This window comes from Culex quinquefasciatus, chromosome 3 (assembly GCF_015732765.1).
Source record: "Culex quinquefasciatus strain JHB chromosome 3, VPISU_Cqui_1.0_pri_paternal, whole genome shotgun sequence".
Taxonomy (NCBI): Eukaryota; Metazoa; Arthropoda; class Insecta; order Diptera; family Culicidae; genus Culex; species Culex quinquefasciatus.
The window spans coordinates 195,128,872-195,151,970 of NC_051863.1; the positions used below are offsets into that span (position 1 = coordinate 195,128,872).

General features: G+C 33.2%; 2 protein-coding genes across 2 annotated transcripts; one reads left to right on the forward strand and one right to left on the reverse strand.

Moving 5' to 3' along the window:
- Positions 1–4,929: 4,929 nt before the first annotated feature.
- LOC6054043 (nodal modulator 3) lies at positions 4,930–15,333 on the reverse strand. Its single transcript, XM_038260263.1, has 3 exons — positions 15,083–15,333; positions 12,542–14,982; positions 4,930–6,117 (listed from the first exon to the last, which is right to left on the reverse strand). Exons 1-3 carry the CDS (start codon positions 15,223–15,225, stop codon positions 5,093–5,095), a joined length of 3,609 nt encoding a protein of 1,202 aa, XP_038116191.1. The 5' UTR covers positions 15,226–15,333; the 3' UTR covers positions 4,930–5,092.
- A 338-nt stretch (positions 15,334–15,671) lies between these two features.
- Positions 15,672–20,747, forward strand: LOC6054042 (elongator complex protein 5). The gene is made up of 3 exons (XM_038260264.1): positions 15,672–15,796; positions 19,987–20,527; positions 20,594–20,747. The coding sequence occupies exons 1-3, from the start codon at positions 15,748–15,750 to the stop codon at positions 20,688–20,690; spliced, it is 687 nt and encodes a 228-aa protein (XP_038116192.1). The 5' UTR covers positions 15,672–15,747; the 3' UTR covers positions 20,691–20,747.
- The last annotated feature ends 2,352 nt before the right edge of the window (positions 20,748–23,099 follow it).

Consider the following 23,099-nt stretch of genomic DNA (forward strand, 5'->3'; position numbering starts at 1 on the left):
TTCATGTATTTTGTCAATAAATCGGTTAAATCAAAAAAATGTTGAAAAGTGTTACTTTTCGAAACAAGTGCTGAAAAGTTCAACTTTTCAGCACCCATTTGAGTGCTGAAAAGTAGAACTTTTCAGCATTTATTTTGAAAAGTGTTGCTATACGATTCTGTTATTTTTAGTACAGAAAAGTAGGCTATTTCGTCGTTCAAGAATGACACGAAAAGTAAATAGTTTCACGAAGGAATTGCAAAAAGAACTTTTCAGCATTTATTTTGAAAAGTGTTGCTATTCGATTCTGTTATTTTTGGTACAGAAAAGTAGGCTATTTCGTCGTTCAAGAATGACAGGAAAAGTAAGTAGTTTCACGACGGAATTGCAAAAAAGTACTTTTTGATTTCAAATTTGATTTCACATCAAAAAATGAAGTAGAAAAAATTGCCGCCAATATTTCGATTTTTTGGAAAAGCCTGTATTGATTCAAAAATTAATTAACTCGGTCAAAGATTTTTTGCACATCCTGGAAATATCTGAAAAGTTGGCATTTGATGTCCCCTAAAACATATCAAAAAATTAAAAATAGTGTTTTTGGCAAATCAAGTTTGAGTGACAAAAAGTTAAATTAAAAATCACCAAATTTTGTTTACCGTGTATCATTTTGTTCAGTGTAGTCCTTATCTATACCTACAACTTTGCCGAAGACACCAAATCGATCAAAAAACTCCTTCAAAAGATACAGATTTTTGAATTTACCATACATATGCCAAATTTGTATGGAAAATTATTTGGGTATACCGAAGGCACCAAAAAAGTTTCAGCCTGATTTTAAAATGCAAAAAAAATCGAATGACCGAAATCTGAGAGAATTGATACAAATGATATGTATGGTAAATTCAAAAATCTGTATCTTTTGAAGGGATTTTTTGATCGATTTGGTGTCTTCGGCAATTTTTTGGTAGGGATGATGACAACAAAGAAAAAAATTAAACGTAAAAAACAATTAGATGATTTTTGAAATCACTTTTTGTCACTTAAAAAAATTTCTAATAAAACTATTTTTATTTTAAAAAAACGATATACAGTACTTGTTCGGTAACTGGGCTGAAAACGTAGCCCAGTCACCGAATGCTTCTCGTTAACTCGGCTAAACAAAAAAAAACGAGGGTACCATCAATGCATAATATTTTCCAGAAGAAATGTAAAAAAAAATTACTCAGATTTATTTACAATGCATACTTAGGCCGATGCAAATATTTAAAAAAGTTTTTGTCCCTCGACCCAGGCCGAGGTCAAGGGGGGGGGGGCAAAAAAATAAAAAAATATAAAAATTTAAATAACAAGCCATAGTCTTCACATTTAAATGAAAAAAGTGTTTTAAAATGCATTTTACACTATTTCAGTTGTTTTGCAATCATTAGTTTTCAAAAAATCTAAGATCTGACAAAAACAAAAATTGAATCGAAAAAAAAAGATTTTGCATCGAAAATTTTCAAAAAATCTTAAGATTTTTTAATAAATCCAAACATGCTAAAAATTATTTTAAACGCAGGAGAATGTATTTTAATTTGATTTCAGCTGGTTGCACTTGAATTTTCATTGAAATTTTGAAGTTTATTGTAAAAATATTTTTTTTGCCCCCTGATTTTTCGGGCCAATTTTGAAGGGGGGGGTGACAAAAACTTTTAAAAATATTTGTACCAGCCTTATCATATTTCTTCAATTGATTTGTATAAATGTTTGAAAAAAGTTTATTCATTTATTTAACATGATTTTTGCATCCATTAACCCCTCGGTCATTTCGGTTTGTTTTGGTTTTTTGACGTTTGTCTGCTTTTTAACTGGGCTACAACCCAGTTATCGCTCGCCCATCTTTTCTGAAAATTTCGAAAAGTTTTGATAATTTTAAGTAACAGTTAGTTTTTAATGAGTTTTTAATTTTTTGAAAAAGTGCTTACAATTTCCCACTCATGAAAAAAAAAATTCGGACGACTGAGAAATTTCTCTACCTTTTAATTAACTTTGTTGATACAGCCTTTGTCCGATTTGTTAATAATTTAAAATTTTGTTTTCTGCTCTTTTTTTCTTAAATTCTAGGTCATCATTTTAAATGTAAAAAAATGTTTAATTGTTGAATAATGTTCAAAACTTTATTATTTTCAAGAAAATTTGATTCACATCAAACACGAGTTTTTGTTTTATGGAAAAATTTCTTAGGCAAAATTACTTCATTTGGTCGGTAATACAAATGTTCATTCAAGTAAAAAAATATTCAATAAAAAGTCGATTTGCGAAAACGTTGGAAATTATTCTATTGAAAAGAAATAAATCCACCAGGCGAACTACTTTCTTTAACGGCAGAGAAAGATTATGTTACAGGATCCCATTTCACAGAATCAACTGAGGAGGAAGGATGCGTGGACATACCGTACGGAATGCCCCGAATTAGTTGTGGTATGTTGTGTAGTTTGAAATTGGCAAATAATTATAGTTTAAATGGGGGAGCGACTTGGATTGAGGAAGGTAGGGAATGGTTAGGAGTGAATTGATCATGTATCAAATGTATCCAATTGATCAATTTAACATTAAAAAAGGGAAACACAATCATCTAGCAAATAATGATGGAAAGCCTTTTCCTAAGGAATGCAATTTTTAACCAAAAGTTCAAATTTTCAATAAATTTTTATTTCCGAGTGGTCAACTGATTCTAACAAAATAAAGGTCCGGACTGTGGACGGATCTTTGCATTTCAACAAGAAAAACTACACTTTGCTAATAATTTAAGATTTTCTTTTTAAATGAAATCGTTCAGCGATTGTTTGCGTCTTTTTATTCGCCTACTGCGATTTGGTTATTAAAGTTGTTTACTTGATTTTTCATAAGAAAATTATTTTTTGTACTTACAGGCACGATCTTTATTTGCAAAAAAAAATCAAAATTGATTTTTTTGCTGAAAATATAAATATTTAAGAGCGAGTCCACGAACAGGGCATACCCCTTTGTATGGGACGTCGTTTGGACCTCACCAATCTGCCTGAAATTTTCAGGGGTTGTTTGTACATATAAAACTAGCATCTGGCCAAAATATGAGCACTCTAGGTCAACGGGAAGTGGGGCAAATCGGGACACAAAGTTTGAAGGTTCAAAAACGTCAAAAATCGTAAAAAGGCTGTAACTTGGGCAAAATTCAATTTAATTTAAAAATTCAAAATGCATCTGAAAGGGCTTAAAAATGCAACAAAATGCAGGATAGAGCACCCCGATTGGTTAAATCTAAAGGGAGTTATTGACATTTTAGTGAAAAATAGCACAATTTTCAAACTCAAATAAAAAAGTGTTCCATCCAGATATCAACTCGGTTCGACCTGCAGCTTGTAGGGGACATCTGGGACTACCATCTGAGACTGAGAACGCGTTGGGTAAGGCAGTTTAACATATTAAATAGACACTTTTACTTTTAGTGAATTTTTTGGTTGTAAATTTTTGCTCGGGGGACCCCTTAGATCCCATTTTCTGATGATAATTTTATCATATTCGTGTTCCTGAGACAATTTCACAATAGAAACATGCATAAAAATGTTTGTTTTCATCCATTTTAACCCTTTAAAAAATAAAAGTTAAAAAAAATTGAGATGCTGCTTTTTTCTGGTGTCATCTAGTATCCTTGGAAACGAACTTGAATTTCAATAAATGTGAATCGAAGATTTTTTTTAACTTTCATTTTTTAAAGGGTTAAAATGGATTAAAATAAACATTTTTATGCATGATTCTATTGTGAAATTGTCTCAGGAACACGAAAATGATAAAATTATCATCAGAAAATGGGATTTAAGGGGTCCCCCGAGCAAAAATTTACAACCAATAAATTCACTAAAAGTAAAAGTGTCTATTAAATATGTTAAACTGCCTTACTCAAAGCGTTCTCAGTCTCAGATGGTAGTCCCAGATGTCCCCTACAAGTTGCAGGTCGAACCGAGTTGATATCTGGATGGAACACTTTTTTATTTGAGTTTGAAAATTGTGCTATTTTTTCACTAAAATGTCAATAACTCCCTTTAGATTTAACCAATTGGGGTGCTCTATCCTGCATTTTGTTGCATTTTTTAAGCCCTTTCAGATGCATTTTGAATGTTTAAATTAAATTGAATTTTGCCCAAGTTACAGCCTTTTTACGATTTTTGACGTTTTTGAACCTTCAAACTTTGTGTCCCGATTTGCCCCACTTCCCGTTGACCTAGAGAGCTCATATTTTGGCCAGATGCTAGTTTTATATGTACAAACAACCCCTGAAAATTTCAGGTAGATTGGTGAGGTCGATGCGAGATGGGTATGCTTTGCTCGTGGACTCGCTCTTAACAGCAAGATATTTTACTCCACATTTCTTTCCCAGGGAGACTCGTCCTCTCGGCCTTCGCCCCGTTCATCATCGTCAAGGTCGCAGCGGTCATTCTATTTCTCTTCCTGGCCGGTCTCTTCCTGTCCATGCCGAGACTTGATTTCAACAGCAAGTTCCAGCTGGAGGAAACGACCCCTTCTTCGGAGTGATCAAGATGGCATTTTTTTCAAGAATCGCCATTTGTTTTTTGTTATTCCTGGCGGGAGTCAACGGATACAGAACTACTTCGCTAACGAAACCAGCGAGTGTTGAAAGCTACAAGAGAATGGGTTGAGTTTGAATTCCGTATTGCCAACGAGTAACAATTTTTATGCTGTCTTTCTTTTTTTAGTGCAATCAATCGTGAGAACGCTGTCCACGGTGCAGCTGATTCAGATCAAAATGGCAATCATTGGGATGGCCATCGTCGGATCTTACCTGCTGTGGTTCAAGCTGTTCCCAAACGTAGTTGAGGTGAAGCTGCCCGACTACAAGGAAGCTGTCTACAACCAAACTGCAACGCACAATGGCTTGTTCGATTTTCTTTCGTTTGAATAAAAAAAATAAGATTTTTTTCGGCAGAAAATTACCTTTTCGTTTTAATTCAACCTATGAGTCACACACATGCACGCACACACCGCGTTCTTTGAGTACGTAAGATTCTGCTTAACCCGAAACCTCCCTTTCGCTTCTAAACTCTATTGATGACTACTACCGCGATGATCCCCTGTCCTAATTAGCTTTCTTCACCTTCTTCTTCTTGATTGCGTTGATGCTCGACGCGAGCTTATCAATTTCCCGCTCGTCAATCTCGACCGGTTCGTACTTTTGCTCTTTAGGCTTCGACTTGGACACAATCTCGCCCACGCCGGCGCTGACCTTGTTCCACACCGCGCCGAGCAGTTCCAGCGCCAGGTCCTGCTTGAAGAAGATGAAGCCGACAATGAAGATGAGCACGATAGCTGAGAGGGAGTTTTGGTTGAGATCGCCCTCGGCGGTGCGCAGTTCCGGCCGGAAGTGCACCTCGGTGAAGTAGCTGCTCGCGTTGGCCGTGAACTCGATCGTCGGCAGGTTGTACTTGTAGTTCTTGTCCGACAGCGTCGAGGTCAGCTCGATGTAGTAGGACTTTTGGTCGAACGGAATCCTTGGGAAGAAGACCATGATCCCGGGGTTGATCTTGCTCTTCGGGTTCAGCGGAGACTCGATCCGTTGCGAGTGAACGGGCGAATCGCTGCCCCGCTTGTACAGGAAGATCTTCAACGTCTTGTAGTAATCGTTCTCCGAGGCCAGCACCCGCACCGTCACGTCAACGAACGCCAACGGCGAGATCGCAATCATGTTAACGTCCCGAATGTCCCCACTCTCAACCTTAACCACCTTCTCCTTCGGAATCGAACGGTCCACGTTCGACGAAGGTCCGTCGGTCCTCACCCGAACACTGTACTGGCAACCCGGCTGCAAGCCCCTAATCCTATACGCCCCATTGAACTCACTTGTGCTCTCCTCCAAATGGCCACCGCAGCGATCGTCCGTGACCGCCTCGACCGTAACTCCCGAGAAGGGCTCTCCATTGAGCGAGGTGATCGCGCCAAAGATCGAGAAAGCGGTTCGCGTACCGCGGAGTTCCTCCATCACGGTAGCACCCTCGCGGACTTCGATCAGCTTGGAGTTGGGTCGGAACTCGTACTCCTTCATCATGGCGCGCAGATAGTACTCGGACGGGGACAGCGAGTGGAACTTGATGGTTCCGTCGTCACCTGAGGAAGTAAATAGTTATAAGTATTGAGCTATTTTCTACGAAATCGGCCGATTTCGACCTTTTTTATTTTTAGTATTTTTTGGTTTGGCTCAAACTTTTTTGGGGCCTGGCCTATGACCAAAGAAGCTACATATATACTTTGTATCATTGGTTTATCCATAAAAGACTCCATACATTTTTTGCAGCTGTCCTTTCAAAAATGGATTGCAAATATTCGAAATCGACTGAATTTTCTATTTTTTTGTGTATTCGGCAAAGTTGTAGGTAAAAGATATAGGATGAGGATTGTTCAGAGATTTTTTTGGCAAATTTGTTCTATTTTTTTATGGATAGATAAACAAAATATTATTTTATTTAAATTTCAATGTAAAATCTAATTTCACAATTAATAGTACCGTCTTCGGGGGTGACATTGGGGCTGGGGTGTGAGATTGGGTCATATTTCATTTTTTAACATTGAAAATTAAATTATTAGTTGCTAAGTAATGACATAAGCAATAATAGTTGCAGACAATTTGCAGAAATAAGATTATTGGATATTTTAAATTTTGTATGGGAAGAGAATGTTTTTAAATTTTTGGTTTTTTTTATTGCTTGGAATTGTAAAAGCAACATTTAATTTTTTTTAGAATTATTTTTTTTGTTTAGAAATTTTCAGAATTTGTGGCAAGTTTAAAAACTTTAAATGCCATTGGTTTTTTTTATAATTTTAAAAATTTGAATAATCTTTTAAATGAGAATTTGAAGATTTTTTAATTTTCTTTTTTTTAAGTTTAAGAGTTGTAAGTTTTCAATTTTTTTAGAATTCGTAAAATTGAAACATTTAACATGGAATTTCAAAAAAATGGTAGCAATTTTACAATTTTGGATATTTTTGAAGAAATTTAAGAAATTTAAAACTTTAAAAGTATTTATTTTTTGAATTCTGTTTTATTTCTAAAATTTAATATATTCAAAAATTATGAGAATTTTTTTTTGCTGTTTTTGAAATTTCTGGAGTTTTTGGAATTATAAGTTGTATTTGAATTTTTCACTGTTAGATTTTTAAGTATTTTTGAAATTAATGTTATTTAGGTAATATTCAACTTATTTTAAATTTAATCATTTTTGGATTTTTAGGCATTTGTAGAGTTTTAAGAGAATTGAAATTTTTGGAAATTTTAAATTTTAAAGCTCATCAGATTTCTTTAATTAAAACAGATTTGAAATTTCCGGAATTATTGATTTGAAAAAAATACTTTTGATTTTAAAAGTTGTTTGATTTTTTTTTCAATTTGTAAAATATATATATATATTTTTTTTTTTATTTTGAATTTATTGATTTTATAATTTTTTTTATATTTATAAGATTTTTTTTTGGAAATTTCAAACCTTAAAAGTTATTGGAATTTTCAATATATAGGGGAAATATACCTATTTTAATCACTCTAAGCCGTTCGACCAATTATAATCACTTTTGCTGTTTTCCGCTATTAAATCAACATTTTCAGATGTATTAACAATGGAGAGTTGCTTGCTCACTTTTATTTGAGCTATTTATTACTTTGGAACAGCCAAAAACACTTCATGAAAGCTGTAATTAATGATCAAAGTGCTGATAGGCCGATAATAGAAATAGGCTGAGAAAGGGTATGGTTCCCCTAGTTTTTAGATAAAAAAAATGTCTTTTTTTAATTTTTTTTGATTAAAATTAATGAAAAAAATGGATTTTCTTGTATAATACCAAGTATAATACATTTTATTTCAATAGAACATATATTACTGTAGTTATTTTTTATTTTCTGCTATTTTTTTCTAAGATTTTTTTTCTTTAAAAAATCTGATATTTAAGATTTTTTTAATTTTTTATATTTTTTTTTATATTTTATATGTTTTTAAATTCTAAATATTTTATTTTTATGCAATTTTGGACATTTAGCAATTTTTATAGTTTTGGTACTTTTGATAATATGGTAATTTCGGTAATTTCTGTTATTATCTTTTTTTATTTATTTGTAATTTTTGTTTTATTTGTAGTTTATGTAATTTTTGTAATTTTTGCTGTTTATGTAATTTTTATAATTTTTGCAATTATTGCAATTTTTGTAATTTTTGCAATTTTTGTATTTTTTTTCTATTTTGCGCATATTTGAGATTTTTGTAACTTTTGTAATTTTTGTAATTTTTGTAATTTTTGTAATTTTTGTAATTTTTGTAATTTTTGTAATTTTTGTAATTTTTGTAATTTTTGTAATTTTTGTAATTTTTGTAATTTTTGTAATTTTTGTAATTTTTGTAATTTTTGTAATTTTTGCAATTTTTGCAATTTTTGTATTTTTTTTCTATTTTGCGCATATTTGAGATTTTTGTAATTTTTGTAATTTTTGTAATTTTTGTAATTTTTGTAATTTTTATAATTTTTGTAATTTTTGTAATTTTTGTAGTTTTTGTAATTTTTGTAATTTTTGTAATTTTTGTAATTTTTGTAATTTTTGTAATTTTTGTAATTTTTGTAATTTTTGTAATTTTTGCAAGATTTGTAAATTTAGTAAATTTTGTAATTTTTGTAAATTTTGTCAATTTTGTAAATTTTGTCAATTTTGTAAATTTTGTAAATTTTGTAAATTTTGTAAATTTTGAATTTTAAAGCTCATCAGATTTCTTTAATTAAAACAGATTTGAAATTTCCGGAATTATTGATTTGAAAAAAATACTTTTGATTTTAAAAGTTGTTTGATTTTTTTTTCAATTTGTAAAATATATATATTTTTTTTATTTTGAATTTAATGATTTTATTATTTTTTTATATTTATAAGATTTTTTTTTGGAAATTTCAAACCTTAAAAGTTATTGGAATTTTCAATATATAGTTTTTAGATAAAAAAAAAAATGTCTTTTTTAATTTTTTTTGATTAAAATTAATGAAAAAAATGGATTTTCTTGTATAATACCAAGTATAATACATTTTATTTCAATAGAACATATATTACTGTAGTTATTTTTTATTTTCTGCTATTTTTTTCTAAAATTTTTTTTTCTTTAAAAAATCTGATATTTAAGATTTTTTTAATTTTTTATATTTTTTTTTATATTTAATATGTTTTTAAATTCTAAATATTTTATTTTTATGCAATTTTGGACATTTAGCAATTTTTATAGTTTTGGTACTTTTGATAATATGGTAATTTCGGTAATTTCTGTTATTATCTTTTTTTATTTATTTGTAATTTTTGTTTTATTTGTAGTTTATGTAATTTTTGTAATTTTTGCTGTTTATGTAATTTTTATAATTTTTGCAATTATTGCAATTTTTGTAATTTTTGCAATTTTTGTATTTTTTTTCTATTTTGCGCATATTTGAGATTTTTGTAACTTTTGTAATTTTTGTAATTTTTGTAATTTTTGTAATTTTTGTAATTTTTGTAATTTTTGTAATTTTTGTAATTTTTGTAATTTTTGTAATTTTTGTAATTTTTGTAATTTTTGTAATTTTTGCAATTTTTGTATTTTTTTTCTATTTTGCGCATATTTGAGATTTTTGTAATTTTTGTAATTTTTGTAATTTTTGTAATTTTTGTAATTTTTGTAATTTTTGTAATTTTTGTAATTTTTGCAAGATTTGTAAATTTAGTAAATTTTGTAATTTTTGTAAATTTTGTAAATTTTGTAAATTTTGTAAATTTTGTAAATTTTGTAAATTTTGTAAATTTTGTAAATTTTGTAAATTTTGTAAATTTTGTAAATTTTGTAAATTTTGTAAATTTTGTAAATTTTGTAAATTTTGTAAATTTTGTAAATTTTGTAAATTTTGTAAATTTTGTAAATTTTGTAAATTTTGTAAATTTTGTAAATTTTGTAAATTTTGTAAATTTTGTAAATTTTGTAAATTTTGTAAATTTTGTAAATTTTGTAAATTTTGTAAATTTTGTAAATTTTGTAAATTTTGTAAATTTTGTAAATTTTGTAAATTTTGTAATTTTGTAATTTTGTAATTTTTGTAATGTTTGTAATTTTTGTAATTTTGTAATTTTGTAATTTTGTAATTTTTGTAATTTTTGTAATTTTGTAATTTTGTAATTTTTGTAATTTTTGTAATTTTGTAATTTTGTAATTTTGTAATTTTTGTAATTTTGTAATTTTGTAATTTTTGTAATTTTTGTAATTTTGTAATTTTGTAATTTTGTAATTTTTGTAATTTTTGTAATTTTTGTAATTTTTGTAATTTTTGTAATTTTTGTAATTTTTGTAATTTTTGTAATTTTTGTAATTTTTGTAATTTTTGTAATTTTTATAATTTTTATAATTTTTGTAATTTTTGTAGTTTTTGTAATTTTTGTAATTTTTGTAATTTTTGTAATTTTTGTAATTTTTGTAATTTTTGTAATTTTTGTAATTTTTGTAATTTTTGTAATTTTTGTAATTTTTGTAATTTTTGTAATTTTTGTAATTTTTGTAATTTTTGTAATTTTTGTCATTTATACTTTAATAGGTTTGCTTTTCTTGGAACTTTAGCAACTTTTACAACTGAGCAATTCTCTACGAAATCGGTCTTTTTTCTTCAATTTTAATTTTTGTATTTTTTAATCCGGCTGAAACTTTTTTGGTGCCTTCGGTATGCCCAAAGAAGCCATTTTGCATCATTAGTTTGTCCATATAATTTTCCATACAAATTCGGCAGCTGTCCATACAAAAATGATGTATGAAAATTCAAAAATCTGTATCTTTTGAAGGATTTTTTTGATCGATTTGGTGTCTTCGGCAAAGTTGTAGGTATGGATACGGACTACACTGGAAAAATAATACACGGTAAAAAAAATTTGGTGATTTTTTTATTTAACTTTTTATCACTAAAACTTGATTTACAAAAAACACTATTTTTAATTTTTTTATTTTTGATATGTTTTAGAAGACATAAAATGCCAACTTTTCAGAAATTTCCAGGTTGTGCAAAAATCACTGACCGAGTTATGAATTTTTAATCAATACTGATTTTTCAAAAATCGAAATTTTGGTCGTAAAATTTTTCAACTTCATTTTCGATGTAAAATCAAATTTGCAATCAAAAGTACTTTACTAAAATTTTGATAAAGTGCACCGTTTTCAAGTTATAGCCATATTTAAGTGACTTTTTTGAAAATAGTCGCAGTTTTTCATTTTTTTAAATTAGTGCACATGTTTGCCCAGTTTTGAAAAAAATATTTTTGAAAAGCTGAGAAAATTCTCTATATTTTGCTTATTCGGACTATGTTGATACGACCTTGTTTTCTAAGTTTCACCCAAACAACCCACCATTTTCTATCGTCAATATCTCAGCAACTAATGGTCCGATTTTCAATGTTAATATATGAAACAATTGTGAAATTTTCCGATCTTTTCGAAAAAAATATTTTTGGAATTTTCAAATCAAGACAAACATTTTAAAAGGGCGTAATATTGAATGTTTGGCCTTTGTGAAATGTTAGTCTTGATTTGAAAATTCCAAAATATTTTTTCGAAGAGATCGGAAAATTTCACAAATGTTTCATATATTAACATTGAAAATCGGACCATTAGTTGCTGAGATATTGACGATAGAAAATGGTGGGTTGTTTGGGTGACACTTAGAAAACATCAATTTTCCTGTTTTTAAACCTTTGCATTGCAATATCTCAGCAACTAAAGGTCGTATCAACAAAGTCCAAATAAGCAAAATATAGAGAATTTTCTCAGCTTTTCAAAAATATTTTTCAAAACTGGGCAAACATGTGCACTAATTTAAAAATGAAAACTGCGACTATTTTCAAAAAGTCACTTAAATATGGCTATAACTTGAAAACGGTGCACTTTATCAAAATTTCAGTAAAGTACTTTTTGATTGCAAATTTGATTTTACATCGAAAAATGAAGTTGAAAAATTTTACGACCAAAATTTCGATTTTTGAAAAATCAGTATTGATTAAAATTCATAACTCGGTCAGTGATTTTGCACAACCTGAAATTTCTGAAAAGTTGGCATTTTATGCCTTCTAAAACATATCAAAAAAAAAAAAAAAAATAGTGTTTTTTGTAAATCAAGTTTTAGTGATAAAGTTAAATAAAAAATCACCAAATTTTTACCGTGTATTATTTTTTCCAGTGTAGTCCGTATCCATACCTACAACTTTGCCGAAGACACCAAATCGATCAAAAATTCCTTCAAAAGATACAGATTTTTGAATTTTCATACATCATTTTTGTATGGACAGCTGCCGAATTTGTATGGAAAATTATATGGACAAACTAATGATGCAAAATGGCTTCTTTGGGCATACCGAAGGCACCAAAAAAGTTTCAGTCGGATTAAAAAATACAAAAAAAATCGAATGACCGAAATCCTAGAGAACTGCTCAACTATTAAATATTTTATAATCCTAGATTTCTTGAATTTATTATTTTAGAATTTCTATGAAAACTTGCAAACTCACCCGTCACCAGATTCTTCCGGTAGCTCTCCGCTCCGCTCAGCGACAACAGCACTCCCGGCAGCCGATTCCCGGCGTCATCCTTCACCGTCACAATAATCTCGCACAGCTTGTGGCCCTTAAAGCTCCCACTCGCTTTATCCCACGCGGAAAACACGTACGATTCCTTCTCGGCAACCAGCTCCACCGCCAAACCCGCATCGATCGGCCCGAACCGGAACTCACCGCGCTCGTTCGTTTGCGCCACCAGCGAGGCCAGCTCGGGGTTCTTCGGGAAGAGCAGCGTTATTTTCGCTTCGCCGATCGGTGGACTCGTTTTGCCGTCGATGAGGAGTCCCTTGGTGGCGACAATTTTCGTGGCCACTTCGCTGCAGTCGGACCCGCCGATGACCTCGAGGGTTGTCGGGGCGAACAGCATGATTTCGGACTGGGGCGCGATCGCGATCTTTTCGTCCTGCGTGAGGAAGAAGTCGTGCTGGTAGACGTGTTTGGTGCCGTCGTGGCGTTCGTTCGTTGGTTGGAATTCGATCGTTTGGACGGCGTCGGCTTCGCCGACGGAAGTGACGAGCGTTTTGTAGGTGGACTTTTCCTCGGCGAGGATTTTTACCGTGGTGCGATGCTTGGAGGCGACGATGCTGAGCGGGGTGGCGTCGTCGGTGGTGAAGAACTTGGGTGTGGAGTCGGCGTAGCGGTGGCATCCGGTCAGGGTGATGGCGTACTTTCCGGCTTGTTTGACGCAGAACGTGTTCATGCCGGAGTTGAGGGTGAGATCTTCGGATTTGGGGTTTTCGGCGCCTTCTTGGAGTTTGTAGGTCATTTTGGTGCTGTGGCTGGACACGATTGAGACGATGTAGCCGCTCTGGATGAAGGCTGGGACCGTTTCCTGGGCTGATTTGACGTTGATTTTGACGGTGTTGGATTGCCAGCAAAGGCGGGACTTTGGCACGCTGACTTCGTAGCTTCCGGGGAGGACATTTGCGAACGAGTACTTGCCGTCGGCGAGTTCTGCCTTGGTGGGTTGTCCAACGAGGTTACCGTTCGTGTCGAGGGCGATCATCGTGACGGTGAGATCTTGGAGACAGCTCGCGTCGTCGTTTGAGAGGCAGCGGATTTCACCGGAAACGGTTGCGCGCAGTTGGGAGAAGACGATTCCGCCGAGCGGGGATCGGTCAACGTGGATCGATTGAACGAGTGGGAAGAACTGGATTCCGGCGGCGGCGTCTTCCTGGCTGGTTCGAACTTCGACCGTGTAGTGGCCAGTTTCGAGGAAGGTGCACCATTCGCCGGCGGCATTTTCCTTGGTGGTCACTTCGGTGTGGAAGGTTGATCCCTTACGGGTGATGGCAACGCGGTGCGAGTGCTTGGAGATGACTTGGCCGCACACTTTGAACCCGGCAACAACGACGTCCGGCAGGGACGGATTATTCAGCGAGATCTTGACAATGTGGTCTTTGAACTGCAGCTCGTCGGCCGTCACCTGAACCGTGTACGTTCCAGCTTGGATGTTCTCCAGAAGGTACTCTCCGTTGGAGTTGGTCTTGGCAACATCCTTCCCATTCAGCTTGACCTTGGCGTTGGCCACTCCTGAACCTCCGGCCGTTAGCAGCACCTTTCCGCCAACGCTGAATCCGGTCACCTCAAACGGTGCCAAGCGAACTCCGTCCCGGTCAACCGTAACTTCCTGCGCTTCCGGCCGAATGTGGAACTTGATGGCCTTGTTGGCGGCAAACAGCGGAACAACTCGATACTTGCCCGAAGACACTCCAGCAAACGTGTACGTTCCCGTGGCCTTGTTCGCGTCGGTGTAGCACCGAGGAGCAGCGCTAAACTTGGCATCGGTTCCATCAACCGCCGGAATATCATCCGACGAGCACTTCACCATCGTGGCCTTCCCCTTCTCGGCGTACAGCAAAAAGCCAACATTTCCAAACGGCTGGCCATCGCTAACCACGCTACCCTCCACGTCAAATCCGGACACCATCAGCGAACCCGCCGGAATCTCCGTATTTCCCGTCGTCACCTCTACGCCATATTCCGGCTTGACAAAGTGCCACTTTTCGTGTCTCACCCGGATCACGTATCTCCCGGACTTGATCGGCGTAAACGAAAATACCCCATTCGTGTCCGTGACCGTCTGGCCAATCTTCGCATTACTCTCCGACCGCAGCTCCACCTGCACGCCCTTGGCCCCGATCTGGTGCTGGTAAATCTCCACCCGCCCCGTAATCCCAAAACCCTTAAAGATAAAGTTCACATCCTTCCCCTGGCTGCAAATGTCCGTCGTCCCGTCGAACTTGACCGGAACCTGCTCCGGCTCAAAGCTCCACCCCGGCGGCGGAATCACCTTCAGCACGTACTCTCCCTTGTCGTACAGCGGAATGAAGTAGTACCCGTTCGACGGCGAGCAGTCCGTCTTGATCTTCAAACTGCCCTGCGGATTGTACCTGCGCCGGAAACAGACACAACATTCAATTTAAAAAAACTTCCACCACTTTCTCTCCCCCTAGCGCCCCAGCCTGCTTAATTGAATTAACATTAACTTACAGTCCGACTTCCACACGGCTGAAATCCAGATCCGAGTTGGCGTTTTTGATGAAACCGCCGCAGCCGAAAACCTCGTTGCCGGTGGCCGGTTCCAGTGCCAGCGCGGAAAGCAGCACGGTGGTCAGCACCGTGAGGGGCCACATTGTGGACGATTTGAGGGCTTAAATTAGAACCGGTGGTCTGTCTGGCTGGCTGGTCCGCACTTGAGCCGCAGGAGAAAAAGTTGGACTGACTGATAAAAAAATTCGGGTGAGCTGTCACAGAAGTGTCATGCGGGGTGCAGGGTTGCCGGTTTCTGCTTGTTAGGAAATCTGCATGTGATTGTGGGAAAAGTCTGTGTCTGTTAAATTTCAAACATAACAATAATTATTTTTGCCTTTTGAATAAATTTTATTAAATTTAAAGACAAAATTCATTCAAAAATTCATACTAGCTTAATTATTTAAGATTTTTAAACCTAAAAAATCGGTTACTGAATGTGAATGAGAACACAACTTGTTATTTTTGTGGAGAGATTTCAAGATGATTGTGAAAAGGCGAGCACGTGCAAGCTTGCAGCGGAATGACAGCGATTTGTTTACTACACGCGACACCGTATCAAAACAGTCGTGGTGCAACTTTTAAAAATACTTTACTCATTAATTTCTATTGAAAAAACAGCTAAAATGTTGAGTAGTCATATGCTCAATCAGCAAAAAATAATTCTTATCAAGGGTGAGCTTTAGGATCTAATGAAATCGATTGATTTGAGTTCATGTTAGTTTAGAAACGCTACATTTCCTTTGAAATTGTATGCATTCTAGGTACTTGAACTTCATATCCGTGTTTGGGAAGCGCTTTTTCGGTGATCAATTTTATGCTTTCTAGGTACTTGATCTTCCCGTCTGGGTTGGGGTAGCGCTCATTTTGTTAGCAAATTTTCTGCATTTATGTACTTTTTTGTAAATCAACTGAACTGGGAAACGAAACACATTTTGCTACTGTAATTTCTTAAAATTCAACAATTAACTCCCTTGAAATATTACAGTTGATTCCAAAAATCTTAAAACTACTTATTCTCGAAAAGATCTGAAAATTTTACTATTTTTTCATTTTTAACATTGAAAATTGGACTATTAGTTTCTGAAATAATGGTACAGAGCGGATTCGTTACTTCGAATGCTCGCTAATTCGAACTTATTCAAATTAAAAAGCACTCAACCAGTTGTCAAACTGACTGTTGACGTTTCAACACCATTGTTCGACAGCTTCCGAACACGTGGTTTCAAGCTTTTGACAGCTGTCAGTCGTTCCAATTAGCGAATTTGGATTCGCTCATTCGAATCTCCATACGAATGAGAGAATCCACTCTGTACCCGAAAATAAAATAAAACCCTATAAAAAACTGTTTGGATGAGACTTGAATAACTTCAATTTTATATTAAGTTTCTTTTTGTTTTACCCACCGAGTATCAGCAACCAGAGGTCCAATTATGATTTTACATTAGAAACTGAAGTTTAACATATTTTTAGGATGGAATTTATTATTTTTCCAAAAAACAACTTTTTATAATGCAACACACGATATGGAAGAAGAAAAATATTTTAAATCGAGAACACCCATGAGAGATGTATACGTAGAAATCTGTGTTTCACCTCCCTGACTAAAAATATGTTCGATTCAAAATATTCTAACGGCGTAAACTGCGTTTTTCAGAAAAAAAAAAGTTTGTTTTATAGTAATGGAGACGCTTTCTACTAAATAAAAAATATATTAAAAAATACTTTTTTCGAAAGTTTATGCTAATCAAAGGTAAAATAAATTAAAAATAACAAGAAAAACGACGTAGAATAAAGCTTATTAACAAATTCTTAAATTTTACTTGAGCCAGCACGCGTCTCCTACCATGGTAATTTATATAGAAAAACAATTTTTTCTGAAAAACGCAATTTTCAAGGTTACAATATTTTGAATCAAACATATTCTTAATCAGGAAGGTGAAACACAAATTGCTTCTATAACACTTCCATGGGGTGTTCTCGATTAAGAATATTTTGCTTCCTCCATACCGTGAATATGGAAGAATATGGATTTTTCGAAAATTGATTTTTGTGAAAAGGTAACAAGTATGGAGCCTTGTACGGGTGAATCATTGACACAAAATGGCTTTTTTTAGCCATAGGAAAGACCCCCAAAAAGTTATCGTCAAAAAATATTAATAAAACTTATTTCCGGTTTTGGATGAGAATTGCTCAATTTGAAATTATTGTGAATAATAGGAACAATATATTTTGGAACTTTATTTTTTAGAATATTTTTTTATCGATCCAACATTAAGATTGACGATTGACAGACAATATGTTTTTTTCTTTAAAAAAAATAAAACGCTTGATTTTTTTTTATAATTTCAGGGAATTTTTTGAATTATGAGAAATTTTAATAAATTGAACCGAATAAAATATTTTCAAATTCTTAAAATTTTTTGAAATTTTCAGAATTTCTAATAATTTGTAATCTTAAAATAACAAATTGGTTATTTTTTTAATTTTTGAAATCTGTATTTTTTTTTAATTTTTTAATAATTTTGGTTTTTTTTTAATTTGAGCCTTTTGAGATCTTTGGAACTTTTGAAATTTGTGACAATTTAAGAATTTTTGAATTACAATTTTTTTGATATTAAAAAAAAACTATTCTCGATTAGCTATATTTCTATTTTACATTTTTTTTATCTAGTAATAATAATTGTTTTTTTTTTTTGATTATTTCGTTTTCGTTTTTCGAAATATTACGATTAAGTGCAATGTATTCAACAAGTGAATATAAGAACAAATAAATGTCTTCAAAAGTTATTTTTTTTTAATTTGACAAACTTCAATTTGTAAGTTTTTTTTTTTTTTTTTGAATGGTCCTATAAGCTATTGTGTTTAATATGTTTAAACTGCCCCTGATCACGTAAATGTCCCATATGCATTTTATCGAATTTGAGTTATTGATGTAGATTGGATCAAAATCGTATGCCCTTTCAAACAAGCATACAACATCCAGTACTTTGTTCTAGAAATCAGGAGGAAATCCAGTTTTTTCGCGAAAACTTAACATGTAGCCTTATGTGGGGGACAAACTTCAAATGCGTTTTTATCAGCTTGCTGTTTTTGCATATGGGACATTTATACGAACATGGGCAGTATAGGTCCTTTAAAAAAAACTCTAGAATTCTAAGTCCTGGCCAGTCCAACAGAATTTAATGAAACTGTAAAAAACAACGAATAGACAAATAATAACAAAAAATCAGAGATTATGCTCATTTAAATTACATTAAGAGCGAGTTTTTCACCAATGTGTAACAGGTCGTATCGAGGTGCTCCGATTTGGATGAAACTTTCAGCGTGTGTTTGTCTATACATGAGATGAACTCATGCCAAATATGAGCCCTCTACGACAAAGGGAAGTGGGGTAAAATGGGCTTTGAAGTTTGAGGTCCAAAAAACCTAAAAAATCTTAAAATTGCTCGCATTTCCGTAAAACTTCATCAATTCCAACTCTCTTAGATGCATTCGAAAGGTCTTTTGAAGCACTTCAAAATGTGCCATAGACATCCAGGATTGGTTCAACTTTTTCTCTTAGCTTTTGCAAATTACTGTCAAAAATTGATTTTTTTAAAACCTTAATATCTTTTTGCAACAGCCTCCAACACCCATACTCCCATAGGTCAGAAGATAGGTAATTACATGGACTATAAGCCTATGGTATTAACTTTTTGGCCAATCGCAGTTTTTGTCATAGTTTTTCGATTTTTCTAGAACAAACATTTTACAACGTTAGTTTTTGGCCGGTAGGTCGCCATAGCGGCACTTTTTGGTCTCAATTTTGTCATATTCGGAATCCTCGGTCAATTTCACGTAAGTTAGAAGTATTGGAGTTGTAAATTTGATTGGAAAAATTGCCATTAAGAATGAATTAAAATATTTTTTAACAATTTGTTTAATTAGGGGTAAAACAGGTTTTCGCCTACTTGATACAGCATTTGACGTATTGATCACAGGGTAAATAAGATCTATTTCTTTTTTCAAAAATGTTTTATTTAATTATATTTTAAATCAAATTTACAACTCCAATACTTATAACATACGTGAAATTGTCCGAGGATTTCGAATATGACAAAATTGAAACCAAAAAGTGCCGCTATGGCGGCCTACAGGGCAAAAACTAACGTTGTAAAATGTTTGTTCTAGAAAAATCGAAAAACTATGAGAAAAACTGCGATTGGCCAAAAAGTTATTTCCGTAGGCTTATAGTCCATGTAATTACCTAACTTTTGACCTATGGGAATATGGGTGTTGGAGGCTGTTGCAAAAAGATATTAAGGTTTTAAAAAAATCAATTTTTGACAGTAATTTGCAAAAGCTAAGAGAAAAAGTTGAACCAATCCTGGATGTCTATGGCACATTTTGAAGTGCTTCAAAAGACCTTTCGAATGCATCTAAGAGAGTTGGAATTGATGAAGTTTTACGGAAATGCGAGCAATTTTAAGATTTTTTAGGTTTTTTGGACCTCAAACTTCAAAGCCCATTTTACCCCACTTCCCTTTGTCGTAGAGGGCTCATATTTGGCATGAGTTCATCTCATGTATAGACAAACACACGCTGAAAGTTTCATCCAAATCGGAGCACCTCGATACGACCTCTAGAACAAACCGAGCAATATTTACAAATACTGCCTCTTAAACATGATAATATGTATTCAAAAATATATAAAAAAAATATTGTTCAAGCCAGTCAGACATAAATAAGATCATAGTTTAAATCTCGGAAGATTTTAAGAATTTAAAAATCTAGAGAATTGTCACTTTTAAGACAGTTTATTTCCTAGTCAAAAGATTAAAACAAATGAATTAAAATAGAAAAATACCACTTTTCTCCATCAGACAACGTCGGCATCGAAAACACCTGCTCAAAAATCGTCCAAAGCTGGCTCAAAGAACAGAAAGGCCCCGACGCGGTTCTCACCCCGGCACAAACCTGCTCGGAATCCGCTCCCTTCCTTCTAGCTCGCATTTCCAGCCTGTCCCGGAAGCACTCCCCTCGAGATCTGTTCCAGTTCGTAAACCGCTGCAAACAAACCGTAGAACATCTTTTCCTATGGGCTACCGCAAAAAACCTCCCATCAGAGTCGTTCCTCGTGCCATATCTGGAGCACATGGCCGGCCTGGTGGTGACGTTCGAGGACCAGAGGCATCTGTCGGTGCTGACGAAGAAATCCGGCGGGTCGGTCAGCAACAAAAGCTACCAGTACCAAACGACGGGAGGGAGCTTTTCGGTGAAGGAGGTTAAAAAGGACCAGCGGGCGAAGGAGGTAGCTCCGGCGGAACCGACCATTGATCCAGCTTCGCTGGGAACGTTCAAGATTGGCGACTTGAAAAGGGAGGAACAAGAGGCGAAGGATGCGCTCACGTTGCCGTTTGAGTTGTAAGAATTTTGAGATTTTTTAAAATTAAATTGAAATTTAAACTTAAAGGACATTTCTTTCTTCAGCTACAAAACAACTCCGGAAGGGGGCAAGGTGCTGTACCATCCGGACGCCGAAGACGACCTCGACGAGGAGGACCCTGACGATGATTTGCTGATATAAAAATTATGCAATGTTATTTTTTTGTAAAATACATTTGATCTTTATTTCATACTTTAACGATTCGATTTTTAATTCTTACATGCTATCCGACACTTTCAATTATTGCTGGGTTGAATGAACAGAACTGGTTCGGTGTTTGTTTGATTTTTAAATTTCTTATCTCTGGTTCAATTTTTTTGAGGAAACAATCTTACCAACTAGAAGTTTCTTAACTATCTTAAAACTGTGAATTTCCGAAGAGAATAATCAAGATCAAATTGGTTAAATGTCGTCCTAATACTTGACTGTTTGTCTGCGCTTTGCTGTTTTGAAAACGAAGCGAAAATGCGTTTGTTTTTAAACCCTTAAAATAGAAAATTACTGGAGCAAAAATTCAAACTGTTTTTTAAACTTTTTGTTAGTGTTGTTGTTGTTAGCTTTTTTTTGGTATAATCTGCTTATATCTCATTATCTAATCCTTACACGGTAATAGCCTTCCCAAAAATAGTACGTTTCCTCTACTATTCTCATTCTTTTAGTCTAACTTTTTGTTATACAAAGTGAAAAACGTTTACGGGTTCTGGATGATATGGCACACAGTTGAAACAGTGCACTTTTTTTCTGATAGATTAATGGTGATAAAATAAAACAAACTCTTTGAGAATTCTTGTGTTTATGTTTAAAAAAATAAGGAATATTTTCGGTAGTACTGAAATAGCTTGCTGACGTAAGGGTGGTTCGCGAAAACTTTTGTAAAATGTATTCGGACTGAATAAACAGAATAACGCATAGTTTTGATTAAAATAAATAAACAGTGTAAAACTGACAGACGATAAACAAATGGTACGTTCGTTTGAAGAGCCGGTGCCAATTTCGGTTCAACCGAACGTCATTTGTTAGTATGCGTGGAACTCGCATGGAACTGAAAAAAATATCGAGTGCGACACTAGAGTTTCAGTTCCAAATGGCGGCAAAACTCGTGCGGAACTAGCGCGAGTTTCCTAAAAAAACACTTTGACAGCTCTGAGTGCGGAACTAGCCCTCAAACAAACGTACCAAAATACGACAACGATATTTTGAGACTGATCGACAAAACGGTCGACAAACGTTTAAAGGTGTTTTAAGCCGTACACCCTGATCTAATTTGGTTTTATTTTTTCCTTGAAGTATCAAAAAACAATTTCTGAAAAAATAGTAATAGAACAATGCAAACTAAAAAGAAAGAATAATATTAATATTTTAAATAAATTTAAAACTTTAAATTAAAAATAAAACAATACCTAAGCCAATATTTTTTAAAGATTATGTCCCTTAACTCTGGCTGAAGCTGATAGAAGGGAGCGATTTTGGAAAAAATAAAAAATGAAATTTTAATGAACAATGTTTTTGCAAAATGTTTTACAATCATTAATTTTTGACCAATAAATGTTTTGAGGAAAAAAAAGGTTATTGTTCAATTGTTTCTATTACACAATTTTTTTAAAAGGAAAATTCAAAAATAAAAATAAAATACTTAAAACTAGCTTTTTTGATAATTTTTTATAAGTTTAATTTCTCAGTTTTATAATTATTTAATTTCTTGAATGAACTGAATTTAAACCCTTTTTTTATTTTATTTTAGTTAAGTTTGTTCAGAGTATTGTATCTGTTAAGTTTTATAACGGTTTTTAATTTATTTATTTTTTCTAATTGTTAAAATAGCTAAAACATACAAAAATATATAAAAAAATGTTTATTATTTTTCAAATTTTACTGCATTTTTTTGACTAAAAAAATGTTAAAAAACGATTTATCCAATCATTTAGATCGCCGATCCAGCAATCTCTCTTTTTCTTAAAAAAAATGTTTAAGTTATTTTAATAGGTTGAAGTTCAAACATCCAAAACTAAAAAAAGAAGCTTTAGATTAAACAAAAAAGAAATTTTAAAATTTAGACTTCAACAAACCACTGAATTATATAAAATTTTAAAACTGGTAAACCTTGTATAAATTTTAAAACAGTAAAGCTCTCAAAATTTGTAAATTGTTTAGTTTTTTTAGAAATTTTTAAATATTTCTCGATTTATCATGGACCGATTACGACTGACGATTTCAACAATTTTAAAAATTAAAAAAATCTTTTAAAAAACCAAAAATCCAAAAAATACTGGTATTTTAAAAAATCATTATGAGAAATTCTAAAATTTTAAAAAATGAATCAAATTCATTTTTTTTTTAATTGAAATTTAAAATTTTGAACTTAAATATAATTTCCATTTGATATTTTTCATTTTTTTTTTAATTTCTGAAATACTTTGAATCCTGTTAAAAAAGTCGGAATGCTTCGATATTAAAAAAAAATTTTCTGTACAGTTTGAATATTTTAAATTTAGATTTTTTTTATTCTTGACTGGTTCTTTTCATTTTATTTTTTCAAATTCCTTAAATTTA